General features: G+C 40.7%; 2 protein-coding genes across 3 annotated transcripts; both read left to right on the top strand.

Annotated features, from left to right (window-relative positions):
* The first annotated feature begins 10,796 nt into the window (after window positions 1-10,796).
* tlx1 (T cell leukemia homeobox 1) lies at window positions 10,797-14,746 on the top strand. 2 transcript variants are annotated; one of them, XM_070542214.1, is made up of 3 exons: window positions 10,797-11,508; window positions 12,878-13,115; window positions 14,185-14,746. In XM_070542214.1, exons 1-3 carry the CDS (start codon window positions 11,088-11,090, stop codon window positions 14,393-14,395), a joined length of 870 nt encoding a protein of 289 aa, XP_070398315.1. In that variant the 5' UTR covers window positions 10,797-11,087; the 3' UTR covers window positions 14,396-14,746. The 2 variants fall into 2 exon arrangements, with proteins under 2 accessions (XP_070398315.1, XP_070398316.1); XM_070542215.1 differs by having other exon boundaries at window positions 10,806-11,508; window positions 12,914-13,115.
* Window positions 14,747-18,522: 3,776 nt separating this feature from the next.
* sdhaf4 (succinate dehydrogenase complex assembly factor 4) lies at window positions 18,523-20,786 on the top strand. The gene is made up of 3 exons (XM_070542213.1): window positions 18,523-18,715; window positions 19,259-19,372; window positions 19,687-20,786. The coding sequence occupies exons 1-3, from the start codon at window positions 18,652-18,654 to the stop codon at window positions 19,794-19,796; spliced, it is 288 nt and encodes a 95-aa protein (XP_070398314.1). The 5' UTR covers window positions 18,523-18,651; the 3' UTR covers window positions 19,797-20,786.
* The last annotated feature ends 233 nt before the right edge of the window (window positions 20,787-21,019 follow it).

Here is a 21,019-nt window from a genome sequence, read left to right as displayed (position 1 = left end):
GGGTGTGGACAACGACAAACATATATTTTTATGGCTCTTGTGGGTTTTATTGTACAGATAAAAGCACGCCGGGCCATTTTCATCATCCCAACTCTCCCTAAAATGGCTGAAATCTCATCTCTGCATCATTCTTGCTAAATCAAATGCTCTAAGAAATATACCATTGTCTCACACACACATACACACATACACACACACACACACACAACCCAGGCCATGATACAATAGAATAGAATAGGCTTTAATGATCCCACAGTCACTCGTTTAGGCAGCATAAACACCTAAACAATAACACAGGTAAGGTGGGAGGTTATTATTGTAACTTTCAGCAATTAGAATAATGAATAAAAACAGAAAAAATGAATTTCCATAAAGAAACAGCATAAAGGATGCAGAAATACAAATAAACATCTGGGTATTTCTTGTTTGATCTACTCCCAGCTAAAGGTAACCTCAGTAACTCTAGAAGACTGCAGGTGTGTGTGTGTGTGTGTGTGTGTGCGTGCGTGTGTGTGTGTGCTTGTGTGCATGTGCGTGCATGTGCATGCGTGCGTGTGTGTGTGTGTGTGTGTGTGCGTGCGTGCATGTGCATGCGTGCGTGTGTGTGTACTGGGGTGTTGTGTCTAACACTCCTCTGCTTACTGGTTTCTTGGAGTTTTCAGGACTTCATTGGACTCTGAACACAGTCCGTTAAGCTAATTAGAGTGTGACCTTTGACCCCCGAAAGATGAGAGGATGATGTTTATTCAGAAACACACACACACACACACACACACACAAACAAGTCAGATGTGACTTAAAGTTGTATTTGACTGAAAAATAAGTTTTTAAATGTATTCTTAATGATCCTCTCTGATTCTAACGGGTCTCTCTGAGTGTTTCATGCAGGCTGAACATGAAAACTGTTTGCTACACCTATATCCTGCAGTAGCTTCTGATAGAAAACAGACTGGGGGTGAAACATCTGGGCTAGTAGAAGCTAACCGCTAGCATTAGCAACTCCACCTCACAGCAGAACCCCTCCAGGCTTGTGTTATTGGTGAAGATAAAACATCGACGTTGCAGAGCAAACAGAGTCAGTGGTAGAGTTGTGTTGCTGTTAGCCAATCAGAGGAGAGATGTGCACATATCAGGAAATAAGACTCCATATCCTGCTGTCTGAAGCTCAGCTGTGAAGAAATGGTGCGCCGGTATATTTATTCCCTTGAAAATGACATACAAGGCGTTCACTCGTACCAGAGAACACTGCTACTGTATTGATTAAACAAGTGAACCTTTAAGGAAGATGGTTTGATTATCCTGCCCTAAACCTTATCCTGCTGGGATGGATTTGGCCCCAGCAGAGCAATGGAAACCAAACGGGACGTTTCCGTTCTGTGACTGGAACATGATGAAGTGACAGAGCGGGCCTGAAGCCAGACTCACTCATATCTGTTAAAATGATTCAGAAGTACGTAGGAATTAAAGCGGGGACGATTTCAGGAAAGGCTGAGAGAAAACTCCACCAAAGGAGGGAGCAAGTGGCCGGGAAAAGGAGGAGTGAGAGAGGAGGAGGCCCGGGATCAGTTGCTGTTGCTCCTGTTCTCCTTCCTGAGTGAAGCTGAGGAGCTTCAACTGGATCTGAGCAAAACATTAAGTCAGAGACACCCCAGGGGCCCGAGAGGCACCGTCCAGTCTGTGTGTGTGTGTGTGTGTGTGTGTGTGTGTGTGTGTGTGTGTGTGTGTGTGTGTGTGTGTGTGTGTGTGTGTGTGTGTGTTACTTTTGAATGTTTTCTCCTTTTCATTCCTTCTCTGCTGCTAAAGAAACAGGAAGGTTTTAGGAGTTTTCACCGTTAGACACAAACATTCCCGACATCATCGCTGCTCAAACGGTTTGTGTCAAATCAAAACACTGAGTCCGATTCATGGGTTTGAGGATGAACGGACATGAAGACAGAAGACGTTTCATTATTTGATTTTAACGTCCTAAATGTCAAAGATCATTACATTTGTCTTGATTGGCGTCTGTAGGACAAAACAACATGGTGGATAAAAAACTTGTCTTTTACAGTTTTTAATTGTGTTTTTATTCAGATTGTAAATAAACCCGTGCTAATAAACTGGATTGATGAGCTCAGAGTGACGCGGTGTGAATTAGCTTCTGTCTGACTGAGAGCAGACGTCTCAGGTGGACTAAAAACAGGACAATCCTGTCTGCCCTCCAAAAAGAGACACGTCCCAGCTGTCCCTAAAAATGGACAAAAACTAGAAATCAGAAGAGTCACTGTTCCTCCCATCCGCCCTTCAGGGGACAGCAGGAAGCACACACTCGACCCACGGCACCTCTACCCGCCATGGGGGGGTCTCCAAGTGCTGACGGGGGGGTACTGTTTCACCAGACACACTCCACCTGTCAGCCATAAACTCCTGAGCATGAAGCCAGATCAAGCCAAGAAGTTCCTCCTAAATAAATGTTTAGTTCAGAATTCATGACGGAGCTAAAATATAAAACACGTTTAATAAAAACTCTGATTCCACTGCTTCAGCTTTAATAAGGAAGAACATGTTTTCACAAAATGTATTGTTTCAGGTTTTCTCTGTGCTTTTTGCCTTTTCGTCTAATTCTAAACTGATAATAATTTTAATAATAATTATTATTATTATTATTATTGTTATTATTATTAATAACCCTAACCCACCCAGCTGTTCGAGCCGTCTCGGGTTCATGGTTTGGTACCAAACATCTCTCACTTCCAGAGGTGTCCAACATTTTTCTGCTGCATCCTAACAAACTGGTCATGTGACCCCACCATCAGCAGGATTCCCACTCTGATGGGATTGGAAGACATGATGGATCATACGATGGAGCTGCAGGTTTGTTGTGTCTACGGCCTCCAGCTCTAGGATTACAGGCGGCTCCTCTGGAAGACGTGTGCAGCTTGAATCAGGACCAGTAAACATGTTTCTGTGTAATTCTGAACCAGACTAAACGTTCTCTGCTCCTTTAACCAAAGATTAATTTGGCCTGACTCGTCTTTATAAATATGACTGTTTAATTACGATTTATCGTCATAATAATGACTTTATTTTATAATGGCTTATCTTCATAACTCTAAATCCAAACGCGTGAGCACAGCAAGCAGCTGTTTTCCTCCTCCTGTTGCCTCTCGACGAGGACTGACCAGCTTTAAAGTTGACTTTCGTTTAGTTTCAGAGATTTTCGTGATCATTCTAACTATGAATTTGTTTATTTAACAAAGTGTAGTCACTTCATAGATCCACCCCACCTCACTGTTCTCATCTCTATCTGAATTATCAAAATTAATTAATAATTAATTAATTAAAAATATTATTCTGTGAAGATAAAATCTAGAAGCTTGTTTCAAATCTTATGTTTTTCTTCACCTGAATGATTCTTATTTAAGTAACTTAAACCACTAACAGAGAAATTAGAGGTAAGGGTGTTTAGAAGCTTTATTGGTTAGATTAAATGAAGCCAATCAAACGTAGAAACTGAAAACCGGACGCTGTTGCTGGCTTAAATGTGAGGATTTCTGCTGATAAACTGAGTGACCAACAATGATCCATGATTTTCCTTCATGGAGATTCACAGATCTGTTGTCAGAGATCAGGAAAAAGTCTCTTCACTAACGTCTAAAATGCTTCAGCAACCATCAAGCATCATTAGTTTCCTCCCACAGAAACTAGAAATCCTCCCATCAGCCACTCAATCCACTCTCCTCAGGAAGTCAGCGACTTGGGAGCTGACTGACTCGAGGACTTTTATGGAAAAACCCTGAAATGTTTGGGGTCAAGAGGTTGTTTGAGGACACTGAATTCTTGTTGAATCATTTCTTATGGTGTCCTCTGACGGAGATCCCTGCTTGTTTCATCTGATGAACAGATTTCAAACGTTGGTTTATCAGGATGAACTATCGGATCATTAAGGGTTCAGTGGTGTTTAAAGGCCGAGATCACTGAGAAACCATCTTGGTTACGTTAAAAACGTGATTGATCACTCTGAGTTCATATTCAGGCTAAACAAGAAGATAGTCTTCTGTCTGAGAACTGTGATAAAAGTTCCTATCGTCATATTAATACACAACAACCCACTCTTTCTTCACTCTTTAAAGAGCAACTCACCCCCTACCAGAGTATTACTCCACTCCCACTTCCTGTTTGAAAAATGCAACAAATGCTGTTGCCTAGCAGACCGAGAGGGCGGAGCTGCTAACAAATACACACACACACACAGGCTCACAACGACATTGTGACATCATATGGTACCAGCTAACATTCTAGGGTACCTCTTAGCCAATAGCGATGTCAGATTTAAATTCAAATACAGTGCAAAGTTTTTACCTGACAACGGCACAACACTGACAGTTTTAGGCAGAAAATTTAAATTTTAACTAAAATGCACTAAAGTGCAAAACTATTGACTACACGTGTCTGCAGCACGATTAGACACACATTTATACAGTTTATCAGGAAAAAAAAGTTGATTTGGGGGTGACTTGCTCTTTAATGTTCTCTGGTTATTATTTGTTTTCAGTGGCGGCTGGTGAAAAATATTTTTGGTGGGGCTGTGCTATTTTTTTTAAACAAACTTGTGCTTTCTGAGCTTTGTGCACAACTTCACTATTTCCTGAATTAAGCACAGCTCTTTTATTTCCTGTCTTACATCATTGGACAAACTGATTAATCCAGGTGTGTCTGACTATTGGCATGCTGCCTTACGGACCAAGGTTGAGAAATACTGCATTAAATTGCACATAAAATAACATGACCATAAATGGTAAATAGGCAATGCAAGAGGCAAGTAACAAAAACATTTTGTTTAATTTCAACATTTGAGTGAACACGAAAAATTATGAGCAGGTCACTGTTACAGTAATGGTAGTAAACACTGCTTAGACAAAATGCCAGAAATTTACACTGTTAGGACTTATGGAAAGTGGAAACACTTTCATAGGAAATAATGTCATCAGTATCCTCTTACAAATGTTATATTTCCCACTTTTTGGGACAATAAAACATTTCTGGTTCTCAATGAGATGTTTTTACTTCAAATGTAAAAACATCTCATTGAGAACCAGAAATGTTTTATTGTCCCAAAAGCTGGGAAATTTGTTTGCTGCAGCAGAAGTGTAACAAGTAAACTGGAATCAGATTGATGTATGTACAAATTTACTTGAAATACACATTTACATGATTAAATATGTATAATAGGTATGTGTGTTGAAATTAGTTTTTACAGTTATTGCACATTAAACAATGTACATGTTATTAAACAAATGTCCCGGTTTGTGGGACAACCAAGGATTTCTGATTCTGATTGTCTTGTTTACAGAAATGTAATGTACAGCTTACCTCTGCACCCAGCTGCTGTTCTCCCTGTCCAAATGTCCTCGGTTTCTTTGTTGGCTGCTGCACTGATGCGCTGCATTCCTCAGTCAGAGAATGAATGGAGTCCCCAATGAGACACAAGTTCCACATCCACCTTCTGTGGATCCCAGCCGTTTTGAATAACAAACACAGAAAGCAAAATAACGCATTAGCGTGATTGCATCCAGCAAGCCAAGCCTTCCTGGTGTACCAATTTTGGGAGAAGCGTCGTGTGTACAGTTTACCTCTCTCCTCCTCCTGCTGGCTTATCTTTACGTCGGGCTGATCTGGTCCAAGCTCTTTGACATTAAGTTTTTCCACCATAGTTCTCCTCTCGAACGGATACTGGAGAAGGGACCGAACTGAATTCAGTGGCTGCTGAGATCCGGTATCCATGTTGTAGGCGCACTGGCGTCCATGTCTATGTCTGCGTCATGACCGTCACGAGTCACGACCCAAAACGTGCTGGAGTCGAGACTCTCCGAGTTCTACCGAACACCAACGAAACCTTTGGCGGTAGCTCCATCGCCCATCATGCTTCTGAAACGTTCTGAAACAACGTCGACGCTGATTGGATACATTCCCATTCCAACCCTTTGATTTTCTTGTCAGCAATTGGACAGCTGGTCTCGTCTTGTTTGGGCGATTGAAAAACAGCACACAGCCTCCACCGCTCGGCAGAGACCGGCAGAGACCAATATATATATATATATATATATATATATATATATATATATATATATATATATATATATATATATGTGTGTGTGTGTGTGTGTGTGATTTATTTTTGTTACAAAACACACAATTAACTTAGAATATGTGATTATTGTTAATTTTATTTATTTATTTTTTTAAATAAAAATTTAAAACACAGGGGAAACTGGGAGGGCGGCGCCCTATCACCCTCTACTGGCCAGCCGCCACTGTTTGTTTTTAAAGTTTAATGTCAAACATTATAAAACGGTTCAGGATTAACAAAAGAGTTCAATTTTAAACTAAAATCGTTAGAAAACAGAAGTCAGTTAAACAGCCATAGAAAATCTAAATTCTCTAAATTATTGTTTTGTAGTTTCTTTATGAATTAGCAATGAAGAAGAAATTAGAAAACAATGTTTTACATCCCGCTCCTGCCCCCCAGCACTGGTCCCAGTGACTTATGTTGTTCCACTTAACTCCCACAATCGAACAACACCAAGTCACTGGTTCGTGTGTGTAGACGACACATGGGTCAAAATTCTCACGCAGTACAGTAGAAGGCTTCATCAGGCGCATTGCCGCCGTGGACAAGAACATCAAGTTCACCAGGGAGGATGCCCACAACCAGCTGCCCTTCTTGGACTGTGCTGTGCAAACGGGACAGGGTGGAAGTCTCAGCGTTGAAGTCTACAGCAGACCAACTGTTACGTGCCGTGCCCCTTTTCAGCCACAAGATGGCCTCAGCGGCTTCTGCCTCGGCTGTCTCCCAGTGCCCAGCTGTCTATAATCAGCTGTAATTACTAGACAGCTGTTAAAAGCCGCTCTCCTGCCCTCAGTCATGGAGAAGGTCCAAGGTAGAGTAGACTGGCAACAGTTTTTTCTATTCTCTTCTCCTCGAAAACTCGAAATAGTCTTCGGTGCTCTCGTTTTTTGGATTACGGATTTGGATTTAGGATTATGACCATTTGGCTTGTAGACTTCGGACCGGTTTTTGACCTCGATTTAGGATCTCCCCTTTTGAACATTTATATATTTAATATTCTCGGTTTTCTTCCCACCCCCTTCTGGGGTGGTGCTTTTCATTTTCTCCCCTTTTGATTGTTGCTCTTTCGGTTTTGTATATAATATTTGTTTTAGGTTTTTTGTAAATATCCCTTGGTTTTGTAATAAAATCCTTGTTTTTTTTAAAGCGACACAGCACTTTGTTATTATTTACCCACACACTAACTTTATTGCTCCCCTCCTCATCTCTCCTAGAGAGCCGGGGACGTAATAACGACCCCAGAAGGGGGTGTGAAGAAAACCGAGAATATTAAATATATTAATGTTCAAAAGGGGAGATCCTAAAGTCTACAAGCCAAATGGTCAAAATCCTAAATCCAAATCCTTAATCCAAAAACCAAGAGCACGAAGACTAACTATTTCGAGTTTTTACAAAAGAGCGAGCGAGAAGAGACTAGAATAAACTGTTGCCAGTCTGCTCTACCCTTGGACCTTCTCCATGACTGAGGGCAGGAGAGCAGCTTTTAACAGCTGTCTAGTAATTACAGCTGATTATAGACAGCTGGGCACTGGGAGACAGGCGAGGCAGAAGCCACTGAGGCCATCTTGTGGCTGAAAAGGGGCACGGCACGTAACACCAATGCAGACCAGTATCTGACTCGTATTGCCAGCTGGAGCACTAAATGTTTGTTCTCAGGACGTTACACCATGGTGCTGAGAATATTCCCACAAAGACTGATGGGGAGCAAAAGGAACAGAGACACATCTAGAAAGCTCTCCAAAACTGCAGATACCAACTGGGCCTTTGTGAAATCAAGAAGTCTGGAAAGGAATCCGCAGCAGCAACCGGCAAAGGAAAGGACATCAGGCGAAAAGGCACCGTCATCCCGACAGGAGTCTCAGAGAAACCACATCCTGGTAAATTGTAAACCCATCAACACCTTCAGAAACCGGAGAAGTCCAGTTGCCTTCATTCGAACACCTTTGTGTCGTCTTCTGCTTCCCTCTCCCCTGGCTCACCTCTAGCTGCTGAAACAGGAGCACTAGAGCTATTACTCCGCCAAGATCAACTCACAAGGCACTCATTTACCTGAGAGACACTGCAAATGTGCTGAAAAAAAACGACTTGTTTAACAGTTAGTTGTTTAATCAAAACATTTGCAGTGGTCTCCAGAAGGAATTAACACTGGTGCACCATTTGTAGGAACTAGAGGTGACCCACATCAAAGCTGAGCTACAGACGGCAGGATCCGAGTCTTACTTCCTGATATCTGGACATCTCTCCTCTGATTGGCTGACAGCAACACAACTCTACCACTGACTCTGTCTGCTCTGCAACGTTGATGTTTTATCTCCACTAATAACACAAACCTGGAGGAGTTCTGCTGTGAGGTGGAGTTGCTAATGCTAATAGTTAGCTTCAACTATGAAACGTTCTCTGCTGTTTCCTGGACGTTAAACCAACAACAGCCTTCCCCGTCGTGAGTCCAGATGGGTGAATCCATGAATGTTAGTGACAGTGTGACGTAGATCTGTCAGGATTTTCTAATCCTAGAGTTTCACCGTCTGTTTTAGCTAATATAGGAGATAGGTGTAGGAGACTATTTTCATGTTCAGCCTGCATGAAACACTCAGTGACCCGTTAGAATCAGAGATAATGAGTAAATCAAAAATAACCAACAATTTTTACAAAATCATGACTGAAGTGGGTTTTTTTATTTGTTAATGTTCAGACACACCTACTCCTTCAACATGATTGTACAAACCACCTGAGAACCACCCACACCTGTGCTGCTGAAGGGTGGAGCTTCAGGATCTGAGGGTGCTCTCAGCTGGAGGTCCTCTGCAGTTTCTGAGTCTGGTTGTGGTCGGTGTGTGTGTGTGTGGGGGGGGGGGGTACACCTGTCTGAGTGGGCTGGACCAGCTCTCCTTTCTGAGTGGTATTTGGGGGCTTTGGAGCAGAAGATCATAGTTGTAGAACCGTGCTTTCACCAGGACGAGTGTGAGGGCAGGAATGACGTCTGATGTTTTGTGGTTCAGGTAAACATGGACCAGGTGAGCCCATCGTTTAAGGCTTCTATGTTTTTAGGCTGATCTGAACTTTTCTCAGTTTTCTTTAAACCAAACAAAATCTCGTGATTTCGACTTCAGTTTCTCTGTCTGGTTTCTTTTTCTCTCACTGTCTTTCTGCCCCTTCATTTGCTGACTGGCTTCCATCAATCACTGGAAAATGGGATTTTCTGGAAGTTCTTGACATTCACATGATAAGTGCTCTGATAAGAAGCTGTCAGTCACCCAGATGGAAGACAAATAGCAGACTTCAGCAGCTCGGCCTGCACGGCCAAAGCAACTTGCATGTTTTCCACATTATAGACACACGTTTGGGTTTACCGGCTGAGATTTATTCACAAATGAAAGAAAAACATTTAAAATCACGTTAGATGACTCTGATTTGGGTTTTACATAGAACTGGTCCCAGTATAAATATTAGCTCATCAGTCGGGTCAGCAACTCAATCTACGGAAAACCACTCCGGTTTTCCCTTTAAGGTGCATCTGTCTGTAATATTAATATTTATTTCTAACGGTGAGCTTCAGCCCTGCAGCAGCAGGATGAATGAGTGAACGTTTCTGACTCATGTCTGGGATTCTTTCCCAAACCCAGAAGGACTCTTAGACTCTGAAATGAAACCGTTCGCCCAGTTTTTGAAGACGAAACACAGCCTGTGACGTCACAGGTTCCTGCCAATTAACCGTCAGATAAAATGATAAGTTACAACTAATCAATTCATCTGTTTAAACTTAAATTAGCTTATAAATCAATTAAAACAGGTGAGTTTTTTTTATGTTATCTCAATAATATTCAGATTTAAACTGTGCGCGAGACGCATTGTTGTTGCTGGTCGGGCAGCCAATGAGAACTTTCCCAAACATCAAATATTAATATCCAAGTAGCCGTTAAGTAATTAGGTCCCCGTGGACTTCCGGTGGAGAAAATCAATGAGAAACATGGTTTAATTTATCATTTAATTGTTGGAGGTTTGAGGCGCAGAAAAGCGCAACAGCGCTGCGGGTTGTTTATCATCTGCGCCTAATGAAAGATTCTGTTTTTATTGGAGCTTTAACCCGCTGATGGGAAAAAAGCATCCATCATTTCCGCTTCCGTTTCCCAATCGCAGCAAAGTGCATCTAATTGTAGTTATTACTTATTAAACCCGCTTCATCCCTGCACATGAATTATTAACCACCTCACATCCTCCTCTAATAACAATCATTTTTCATTCATTCATTCACTCATGTGGCAGAATCAAACCAACACCTTCTATGGTTTAGCTTCAGACGATGCTGCCAACAAATTCATTCATTCATGTTTTTATTTGGATTCAACATTTTAGAACATCCTTAATTCGTGACTTTTTTTTTGTTAGTCAGCTAAAACAGCTGATAGTACAAAAACAATAAAATGCCGTCAGAAAATCATCGATCTGCGAATAAAGATTTATTTTGTTTTTTCAAACAAGTAGAATTAGACAAAGTTTCTGCGTTTGTGTGTGTTTGTGTGTGTGTGTGTGTGTGTGTGTGTGTGTGTGTGTGTGTGTGTGTGTGTGTGTGTGTGTGTGTGTGTGTGTGCGCGCGCGCGCGCGCGCGCGCTCCCCGCAGCCAGTCAATGAGCAGATAAATCTTGTGGTTCCTCTAGTTCCGGTACCGCTGCTCTCTGGGGTGTTCCGGACCGTCCCGGTGGAACAGTCCGGTTCTCACGCACAGGCCTGAATTCGGGTTTTAATCTCGCGCTGTCTATTTGGCACTTTGATTGATGTTCCCGCACAGCGGAGGGGCGGGCAGGCCAGCACCCGACTCCCCACCCTACCGCTTGTGCGCACAGAAAGACGCGCACACGTGCGTGTAATCGCTAGACAGCGATCGGAGGTCGAGCAGAGGAAGCGCAGACGGGAGAGTCGAGGGAGCGGCGCGCGGAGCATCCTCTGTTCCTCGAGCAGGAGCGGGGGGCTCACGACGGCCATGGACCACATGGGGCTCCTGGGGGCGCACCTGCAGCAGCAGCACACGCACGCGGAGCCCATCAGCTTTGGCATTGATCAGATCCTCAGCAGCGTGGAGCAGAGCTGCATGCTGGGCGCTAGGATGCAAGAGCCGGACTACGGATACCCGGCCTATGGAGCGGGCGGCGCGAGCGCCGGCTTCGCCTGCGGAAATGGAGGATATAATGGCACGGGCGGCGCGTGTGGGGTCGCCGCGCTTGGAGGGGCTTATCACATGAACATGAGCGTGAACATGAACGCAAATAATGTGAACTCTGCTGGGGTGATCCGTGTCCCCGCACACCGGCCGCTCAATGGTGGGAGCTCGTCTGTGGCGCCGAGCGCGCTCACCTTCCCGTGGATGGAGAGCAACCGCCGGTACACCAAGGACAGGTTCACCGGTACGGAGCCAGAAATAATAATAATAATAATAATAATAATGATAATAATAATAATAATAATAATAATAATAATAATAACACGCACACGAGCAACTAAATTAGCTGCAGTAACAAACAAATAATAAATAATAAATATACAGCTAACGAATAAAATAAAAATAGTTTATTGTTTAAAAGAACAATAATATTATTAATGATAATTCAAATAAATGAACGAAAATAATACATTTCTCTTGCAATAATAAAAGAGGAATACGTTTATGATTAATTTTATCGAAACGTAATAATAAATTGAAAAAACCCAATATAGTTTTAATGTAAAAGCAAATTTCTGCTTAAGAGTCTTTTGAAAATTAAATTAGTAAAATTAATTTAAATTTTATTTCTCCCAATTTTCAGCAGTCTAAAAGTTTCTTATAATTATTAAATTATTCATTGTATTTCTTATTTATTACTCTGTTATCGCACTGCAAGAAACAGTATGAATTAGGCTGAAGCAGGTGTGTTAATAATAATCATTATATTATTATTATTATTATTATTATTATTATTATTATTATTATTATTATTATTATTATTATTATTATTATTATCATTGTTATTAACATTGTTATTATTGCTGATTAGTTATTGATGAATTCTAATAATTGCTCAGAAGTGCGTCACTATTTAATGTTTAAAAAATACCTCCAGAAAACCAAATGAGTGGTGAATTTAACTCTTCAGATTAAATTTTTGTTTGAAACCTGCAGGCAGAATTTGGTTTTTAGAGTTTATTTTTTAATCGTACTGGTGTAAAATTTTTAAAGTAAAATGTGTAAAAATATGTTGTTGAATTTACCTCAAGATTCAGATGTTAAAACACTTTAAAGTCTTTTTATTTCTCTGGTGTTTTATTATAAGGAGGATCTAAAAATCTAAACAGAGTAATGTGGCAAAATTTATTTTATACCATCAGTTTATCTGTGTGTGTGTGTGTGTGTGTGTGTGTGTGTGTGTGTGTGTGTGTGTGTGTGTGTGTGTGTGTGTGTGAGAGAGAGAGAGAGAGAGAGAGAGAGAGAGAGAGAGAGAGAGAGAGAGAGAGAGAGAGAGAGAGAGAGAGAGAGAGAGAGAGAGAGAGAGAGAGAGAGAGAGAGAGAGAGAGAGAGAGAGAGAACAGGAGCTGTATTTAGAGGTGGAGCTTTGTAAATGTTACTTCCGGGTCTCCGGTTGTGTGGAGTGAATGAAAGAATGAATTACTTGAAATGAAAATAAGATCCAGACTATGTTGCTGCTTCTTTCTGTTTTTCTGTGACGCTGCTGCTGCTTTTCTGTCTGACTCCTTGCTGCTTTTCTTCCCGTTCTGTCCCGTTCTGTCCCGGATGTGCAGTGTCCCTCTCACCCCTCACTGTTACACGCCGTGTAGGTCATCCGTACCAGAACCGGACGCCGCCGAAGAAGAAGAAGCCGCGGACGTCGTTCAGCCGCCTGCAGATCTGTGAGCTGGAGAAGCGTTTCCACCGACAGAAGTACCTGGCCTCCGCGGAGCGCGCCGCTCTGGCCAAAGCCCTGAAGATGACCGATGCGCAGGTCAAGACCTGGTTCCAGAACCGACGGACCAAATGGAGGTGATTCGGTTCTTCTGTAGTACCACCAGAACAAAATGCTGATGAAGGTTCTCAGTCATCCAGGTCTGCTAATCCAAAGGATTCCACTGAAGGCAACTGGACTTTGGTTTCTTGACGTTGCGCTTCTCATCTGAGGAGCTAGAGCATTCAGTGGAACCATTTGGATTACCACCAGAACCAATCATGGATCACACATGAAGGGAAAGAGCTGTTAAAAACTTTGTTTGGTCCCTTTTCAGATCTAAGGTCATCAGTCGATTAATCAGTCAATCAACCAATTACATTTGAATCTGAAAGGATCAAAGCGGACAAGAGCTCATTTATATCATTGGCCTCTAGCACGTGACCACTGTCTTGCGTCAGCGGGCAGGTCCCTTAGAAAATGTTCAGGATGTTTGATATTTATTATTATTATTATTATTATTATTATTATTATTATTGGTGTTGTTATATATTAATAAACATCATCATAGCAGAATTTTAGATTAGAATATTTAGAGTTAATCAGATTGTCTTTTTGTCTTTTTTTTGAACATGCGTACATACACATAGTAATACACACAACAGAAGTAACTTATTCTCGGTTTTTTATTTATTTATTTTTATTTTATTTTTTTTAACACATGTTCAAAAGGGAGTAGGATGAAGCATCAGCTTATTTAATCCCACCCCTTTCTCGACATCAAATAACTAATAGTTATTTAATGTTGTCTGGTTTTGGCAAATGACTTTGCAACAGCAATTAAATTTTTATAGACTTTACTGTTTATTTTATTCTAAACACTTTGAAGTATTTTGTATTTATTTTGGCCTAGTTAGATTAATTTGAAGATTTTGTATTTTTGTGAAAATAATTTATTTATGAATGTATAATTTATTTTGTATTTCTAAAGTTTTGCATCCGTAATAAGTTTAACATTTTTATAAACATTTTAATTGCTGGAATTTTCTGATCTGTTTAAATTTCAGACAAATCTGTAAGAATGTCAGACATGAGCACCCTAATGATGATGATGGTGATGATGATGATGATGATGATGATGATGATGATGATGATGATGATCTGTAGGCGGCAGACGGCGGAGGAGCGCGAGGCGGAGCGGCAGCAGGCCAACCGGATCCTCATGCAGCTGCAGCAGGAGGCCTTCCAGAAGACCATCAACCAGCCGGTGGCTCCGGACCCGCTGTGCCTGCAGAACAGTTCTCTTTACGCCCTGCAGAACCTGCAGCCCTGGACTGAGAACACCGGGAAGATCAGCAGCGTGTCGGCCTGTGAGTAGAACTCACACGGAACCGGCTGGACTCCGGACTGGCACCGGGACAGAAACTGCAGACCCGGCTCTGTTCGGTGTGTCCTCCTGCTGCTGTTGGGTCTCCACTCCCATCAAATGGGAATCAGTCCGAGGAGTCACGTGTTGCTTTCCTTACTCATGAATGACGTCATATTTCTAAATGCTATTTTTCTATGGCCTGGAGCAGGTTCTGTCTGTCGGTATTTATCAGATATGTTATTGGACTTTTATACTCGACCGAACAAAGTTCTTCTCGCAGCAACTTTCTATTAAATCTAAATGTTTGAAAATGAGAAAAGATGTAAAAACAAAATCTAAATAAAACGAATGAGAAAATCATCAAGTTAAAAAAAGACTAGTAAACGGTGTGTGTGTGTGTGTGTGTGTGCGTGCGTGCGTGCGAGCGTGTGCGTGCGTGCGCGCGCGCGCGCGCGCGTGTGTGTGTGTGTGTGTGTGTGTGTGTGTGTGTGTGTGTGTGTGTGTGTGTGTGTGTGTGTGTGTGTGTGTGAAGTGACACTCTCCAGAGCTGCTTCTTTAAGCGCTGAAGAGGAATTTAAAGGAGTTTCATGGAAGCTCCGCAGGGACTTTCTGAAATTCCTCCTCGTCCCACAGATCCACGCCTAAAAGCTGCCATGACGAACCAGAACAAGCCGTGAGTGGGAGAACTGATGCTGATGCTGGAGCAAAATCATCCAACAGATCTAGTTTTCAGAGGGGTGTCCAAACTTTTCTAGACGAAGATCAAAATCATGGGCCAAAAAACAGTGCTTAAAAAATTTATATATATACACATATATATATGTATATATACATACAATGTATATATATATGTATATATATATATATATATATATATATATACATATATGTGTATATATATATATATATGCATATATAAATATATACACATATATATATGTATATATACATACAATGTATATATATATGTATATATATATATATATATACATATATGTGTATATATATATATATATACACATATATGTATATATATACACATATATGTATATATATATACATATATGTGTATATATATATACATATATATATACATTGTATGTATATATATATATATGTGTATATATTTATATATGCATATATATATACACATATATATACATATATATATACATTGTATGTATATATATATGTATATATATGTGTATATATATATGTGTATATATATATATGTGTATATATATATATATATATATATATATATATATATATATATATATATATATATGTATGTATGTATATGTGTGTGTGTGTGTGTGTGTGTGTGTGTGTGTGTGTGTGTGTGTGTGTGTGTGTGTGCATGCATATATATAAATATATTAGGGCTGTCAAAATAAACACGTTTTTAATGCATTAACGCAAAGCTCCTTTTAACAGCATTAATTTAATTAACGTGTGATTAACGTGCAGGCTTCCGTACTTTCCATTTGCCCTCCTGGCGTTCCATGGCCTACATATACAAGAATGTTAATGCTCAGTTGGTGGATGCTAGGCAGAGTATGGAAAGCAAAAATGGTCTTTTGAATGGAAAGTTTACATTTAAAACTCTACCAGATGGTACAACTGATAAGACAAAAGTCACCTGTGTTTACTGTCGATGTGAACTGAGCTATCATCATAGTACTTCAAGTCTCAAATACCACCTGCTGGCAAAACACACAGCTGATGCAGAGAGCTCTCCTCCTCCTCGCCGAAAGCAAACCACGCTGGAAAGTTTTCAGCAGACACGCCTGGACAGTTCGACATCATGTAAGCTTCCAACAGCCATTGCTAAATGGGTAGCTATGCTTGCAGACCGATTAACATTGTGGAGGATGAAGGACTACTTGACGTAATTCGCATTGCATCAAGCGACAGCACATATGAATTACCTTTGAGAGCCACCACGGTAACCAATATACAAAAACTGTATCAAGATGAAAAAGCAAAGGTGGAGGAGACATTGAGTCCGACAAAAACAGTTGCACTAACAGGGGACTACTGGACGTCTCTGAGTAATCACAGCTATCTCGGGGTAACAGCACATTATTTTACATCAAACTGGGAACTTCGGTCACATGCTTTGATCGTTATGAAAACAGAGGACAGACATTTTGCCGACACAAGCGCTGAACATTTTATGCAAGTAGCCCGGCAGTGGAACATTGAACTTAAAGTCAGCACACTGACCACAGCTAGTGCACGCACCATGATTGCTGCGGCGAGGCAACTACCATTTGAGCATATGCCTTGCACTTCACACAGCCTGCATCGAGCTATTGCAGTTTCTCTACAGAACAGTCCATTTGACAGTGCATTGACAAAATGCAGAAAAGTTGTTGGTCATTTCAAGCGCAGCCCAGCAAATGCAGTGGAACTTGAACAACAACAAATCACACACTCCATCAAGAAAGAGTCGCTCACCCAGGATGTGTCAACAAGATGGAATAGCACACTAGAGATGATCAAGCGCGCGCGCGCGCCTGTGTGTGTGTGTAGGGAGGGAGGGGGGTGGAAGTAATTTAGTCTAGGTGATTGGTTTCTTTGTTTCTGACTAAAATTTTAATCTGTTTTACTGAAGATACATCACTGATCTTCTGGGAGGAGAGAAGTTTGTTTCCTGCTCTGTGGTGTTGCCAGCATTGTGCCACCTCCTGCGAGTATTGGAGGTCTCTGAGGAGGACCCAGCTTACATGGTGAAGAGACTCTCAAAACAGAAATAGAGAAGCGCAAGGATAAAGCTAACATCACATGGCTCAAGGTTGCAACTGCACTCGATCCTAGGTTTAAGGATCTCAAGTGTCTTAGCAAACCTGACAGGGTTGAAGTGTGGCGACTAATCACTGCTTTGCTGAAGGAGAGGTAGGCACCAGCACAGCCTGAAGATTCAGCAACATCAGAGCCCCCCAAGAAAAGAAACAGTCCTCATGCTTTCCCAGGATTCTTCATCTGATGAAGAAGAGAACTGTATTGAGAGATCTTTGGAGCGATACAAAGCAGAACCTACTTTTGATACAGAGGACTGTCCCCAGAAACGGTGGTCCAGACATGAAGGTGCACACAGTGTGATGGCATCCCTTGCACAGAAGTACTTGGCAACACCCGCCACATCCATGTGAGAAGTTATTCTCACTTTCTGGGCATGTTGTTCAGAAGAAACGAGCTGCACTGTCTTCTGAAAATGTGAAAATGCTCGTCTGCTTGAGCACCTGGCTAAGTACAAAAAAGTAACTGGGAGAGCCCAAAAATAACCTGGAGAGGTTCATTGGGACAGGAAAGAAAAAATAAACCCAGAAGTGTTGCCTTTTTTTGTTCACCAGAAACAATAAGCTATGTTCAAAATGCACAGGCAGAGTCCTGGTTCTATATCACACACCTCTCTTTGTCCTAGTTTTATTCTCATGAGTTGATTTTGTGAGTCCTTATCTGGGTCGAACCATATAAGGTAAAACTGTTATGGTGAGGAAGGTTATGCTTAATTGCACTTTGAATATTTTAGTTTGTCTCATGAAGATTCTGAACTTTTTACGTTTGAATTAGCTCTAGTTATAATAAACATATTTTCATAAAAAATTATATTTGTTCACTCCATATTTGAAATAAAAAACTTTTTATCATTATTAAAAGTTATTATTAAAAATTAAGTTTGTGATTAACTGCGAGTTAACTATAGACAATCATGCGATTAATCGTGATTACAAATTTTAATCGATTGACAGGCCTAATATATATATATATATATATATATATATATATATATATATATATATATATATATATATAATGTTATGGGAATATTTTTATACTGAAACGTACACAAATAAATGTTTTAAAAACATCATCATTTGAGAAAAAATCTCTCTGCAAAAGGCCCTCGCGCCACAAGGTGGACATACTTTTTCGAGCAGGATCATTTTAAACATCGTGTTCAACATGCTGGTGAAGTTTCTCAGTCATCCAGGTCATGGTAATCCAAAACGGTTCAAATTGAGGCTTTATTTAAACCCTTTTAGATCGTGTTCAACTTTTCCGACTGACGGGGATCAAACAGGATAGGATTTTGTCTCCCTCTAGTGGACAAAACCACCATTACATGTTCCCGTTGTCCTCCGTCGTGTAATGATGACGACAGTTACGTAAACAGACCATATAGCTAAACCTCTACAGAGTGTTAGGGTACGTGTTGAGGGTCATTTTACTCATGAATGACCTGTAAACTTTAGATAATGTTCTGTTTGCGAGTGTTTTTCTCAGGAAGCGGACATGTCGTCTCCCGGACCGTCTTTACAGGTGAGTGTTTTAGCTAACCTTGCTAGCTTAGCTTTAGCAGTGCTAAAGTGCTTTATTAAGGAAAGCTAGTTTGTTCGAAACTACGTTTTGTGGCTCTTTAAGAGTGATGGATGAGTTGCTGGTAAACGGAGGTTAAAGGAGAGCTTGTTTATATTTCCTGGTGGCTGTGACCTTGGGCCAGTTGTGTTTCTGAAGACTCGTGCGTGTTTGTGTTGCTTATAGAATAGACTCATCATAAAAAATCCCTTTATTATCTCGCAGTGGGGAAATTTTAGTGTCACAGCAACAATCACATTCACAACAGAGAATAAAATAAAGAATAAGTAAAAGGCTGTAAGTTGAACAAAAAACGACTATGCAATAAAAACGGTTTCAACTGAATTTACAACATTTAAAAAATAAACGGTGTAAAAGACTAGTAGATTGTTATATGGACTGATCATATAACTGAGATATGACTGAGTGCAACAGAACAGCGCAAATAAAAACAGCAGTGTGGAACAAAACCTGTTGTTGTAATTAATGTTATTTGTTGTTGTTCAGGTTGTTCCCATAGAGCCAGTGGAGTTGTGAAGGACAGAGAACCTCTGAGGAAGGCCAAAACCCCACAGGGCCGCCTCGATAACCCTGAAGAAAAAAACCAAGATGTTCTGGAAAGTGAGGAAGACTGAAAGCTTTTCTCCTCGTTTGAGTCACAATCTGCCTCCAAGTCTTTATGTCTCAAAACCTCTTAAAGCCAAGACTCGTGAAGAATGAAAAGCCAGTTCTGCATGAAAGCAGAACAACTCCTAAAGTCCATTTAATTAAAAATTCTATGACTTTTTTCCCTTTAGTATAGAACTCTGTTTGTTATGCATGGAAAAAGCAGACACTTCCTGCTTTTATTTGATTAGATAAACTGGATGCTTTGTGGACTGTGAGCTGAATAAAGAAAAACCAAGTTACTGATTGTTCTCTTGTTTTTTCCTCAGAGTTTCCAGATGATATCAACCCTGCAACGAAGGAGAAAGGTGGTCCTCGGGGTCCAGAGCCCACCCGCTATGGAGACTGGGAGAGGAAAGGTCGCTGTGTGGACTTCTAGTTCTGTTTAATACTTTTTTCTCCTGGATATGATGAAGACCTTCAGCAGCACAGACCAAAGTTCTGCTTGGTTTGTGTTAAACGCCTGGCTTTGAGATCAGAGTCAGACTAAAATCCAGTTTGGAACTGAAGAAACTTTGCAGAACAAACATGTCACATAAGTTTAAAGATGAATCCACTTCTTTCAAACTGGTGAAAGTATTTGTTGTTTATGATACAAGTGGAAACCATTTGAGGTGGTGTAGAGTGATTCCTCAAACCAGCAGCACTGACATCCATGTCTGCAATAGAATGATAAGGCCAGCTGATTCTTGTATCTGATAGAAAAAGGGATATCCTGCAAAAAGTCTTCTGTCGCAGTAGTTTTTGTGCTGAGATTAAACCGTGTTTAGCATCAGCATGAAGCTGCAGCTCGCACACGTCCTACTGGTGTGTCCTAACTGATTTCTGTTTAGGTCACTATTGTAATAACGTATTAAAATGGTTTTGTTATTTGCTTTGCCTTCTTCGTACAAACAAATGACTAAATTTTTGCTAACCTTTGTTAAATTATGAAATTACTGAAACACATCTACTGCACTGCTCTGGTACACGGTGAAGCTCTAAGATGCTTTGCTGTTTTAAGAGTATTCCCCCTCTCACTCTCCTCACATCCAAACAGAATAATCTTCCTTAGATGAAAACATCAACACAGATATTGTCAATGGAATAATTTTACAGCAAATAAAGTAGCCTTATTTTATAGTTCATGTTTGCTTTTGATCCCAGCATCAGAAAACCCCACAGCTCCTGTTCCAGGCAGCAAAACAGCTTCATCACTGAGTATCTCATGTCTCGTACAAAGGCGCTCTCATGAAAAGCTCAAGCATTTTTAATGAATGTGTGCAATTTTACTGCTGTATCTGTTCAACCATAAGTTTTTATACAAAACACACAGCGTGCTTCATAGCTTGGTGTTAAACAGCCGAAATAAAGTCCTCTGAACATTTAACATTGGTCCTTTGATTTTGAGACTTGTGTTCTGTCACTAATACACGTGAATATTTTTAACCCAGCTAAAGACTTATGGCTAATAGCCCATAAAACACCCTTCCATCAGAAAAAAGTATGTTGAAAAAGATTTAAAAAACAGGTTGACGGGTTATTAAACTACCAAAAAAGCTTAGACAAAAGTAACTACTGGTTTAAAAGGACCTAATTTATTTTATGTGGCACAGCGCTGCT

This window comes from Nothobranchius furzeri, chromosome 12 (genome assembly GCF_043380555.1).
Source record: "Nothobranchius furzeri strain GRZ-AD chromosome 12, NfurGRZ-RIMD1, whole genome shotgun sequence".
Classification (NCBI taxonomy): domain Eukaryota; kingdom Metazoa; phylum Chordata; class Actinopteri; order Cyprinodontiformes; family Nothobranchiidae; genus Nothobranchius; species Nothobranchius furzeri.
The sequence above is the reverse complement of the archived record's forward strand: the minus strand, read 5'-3'. Positions and strand labels throughout refer to the sequence as shown.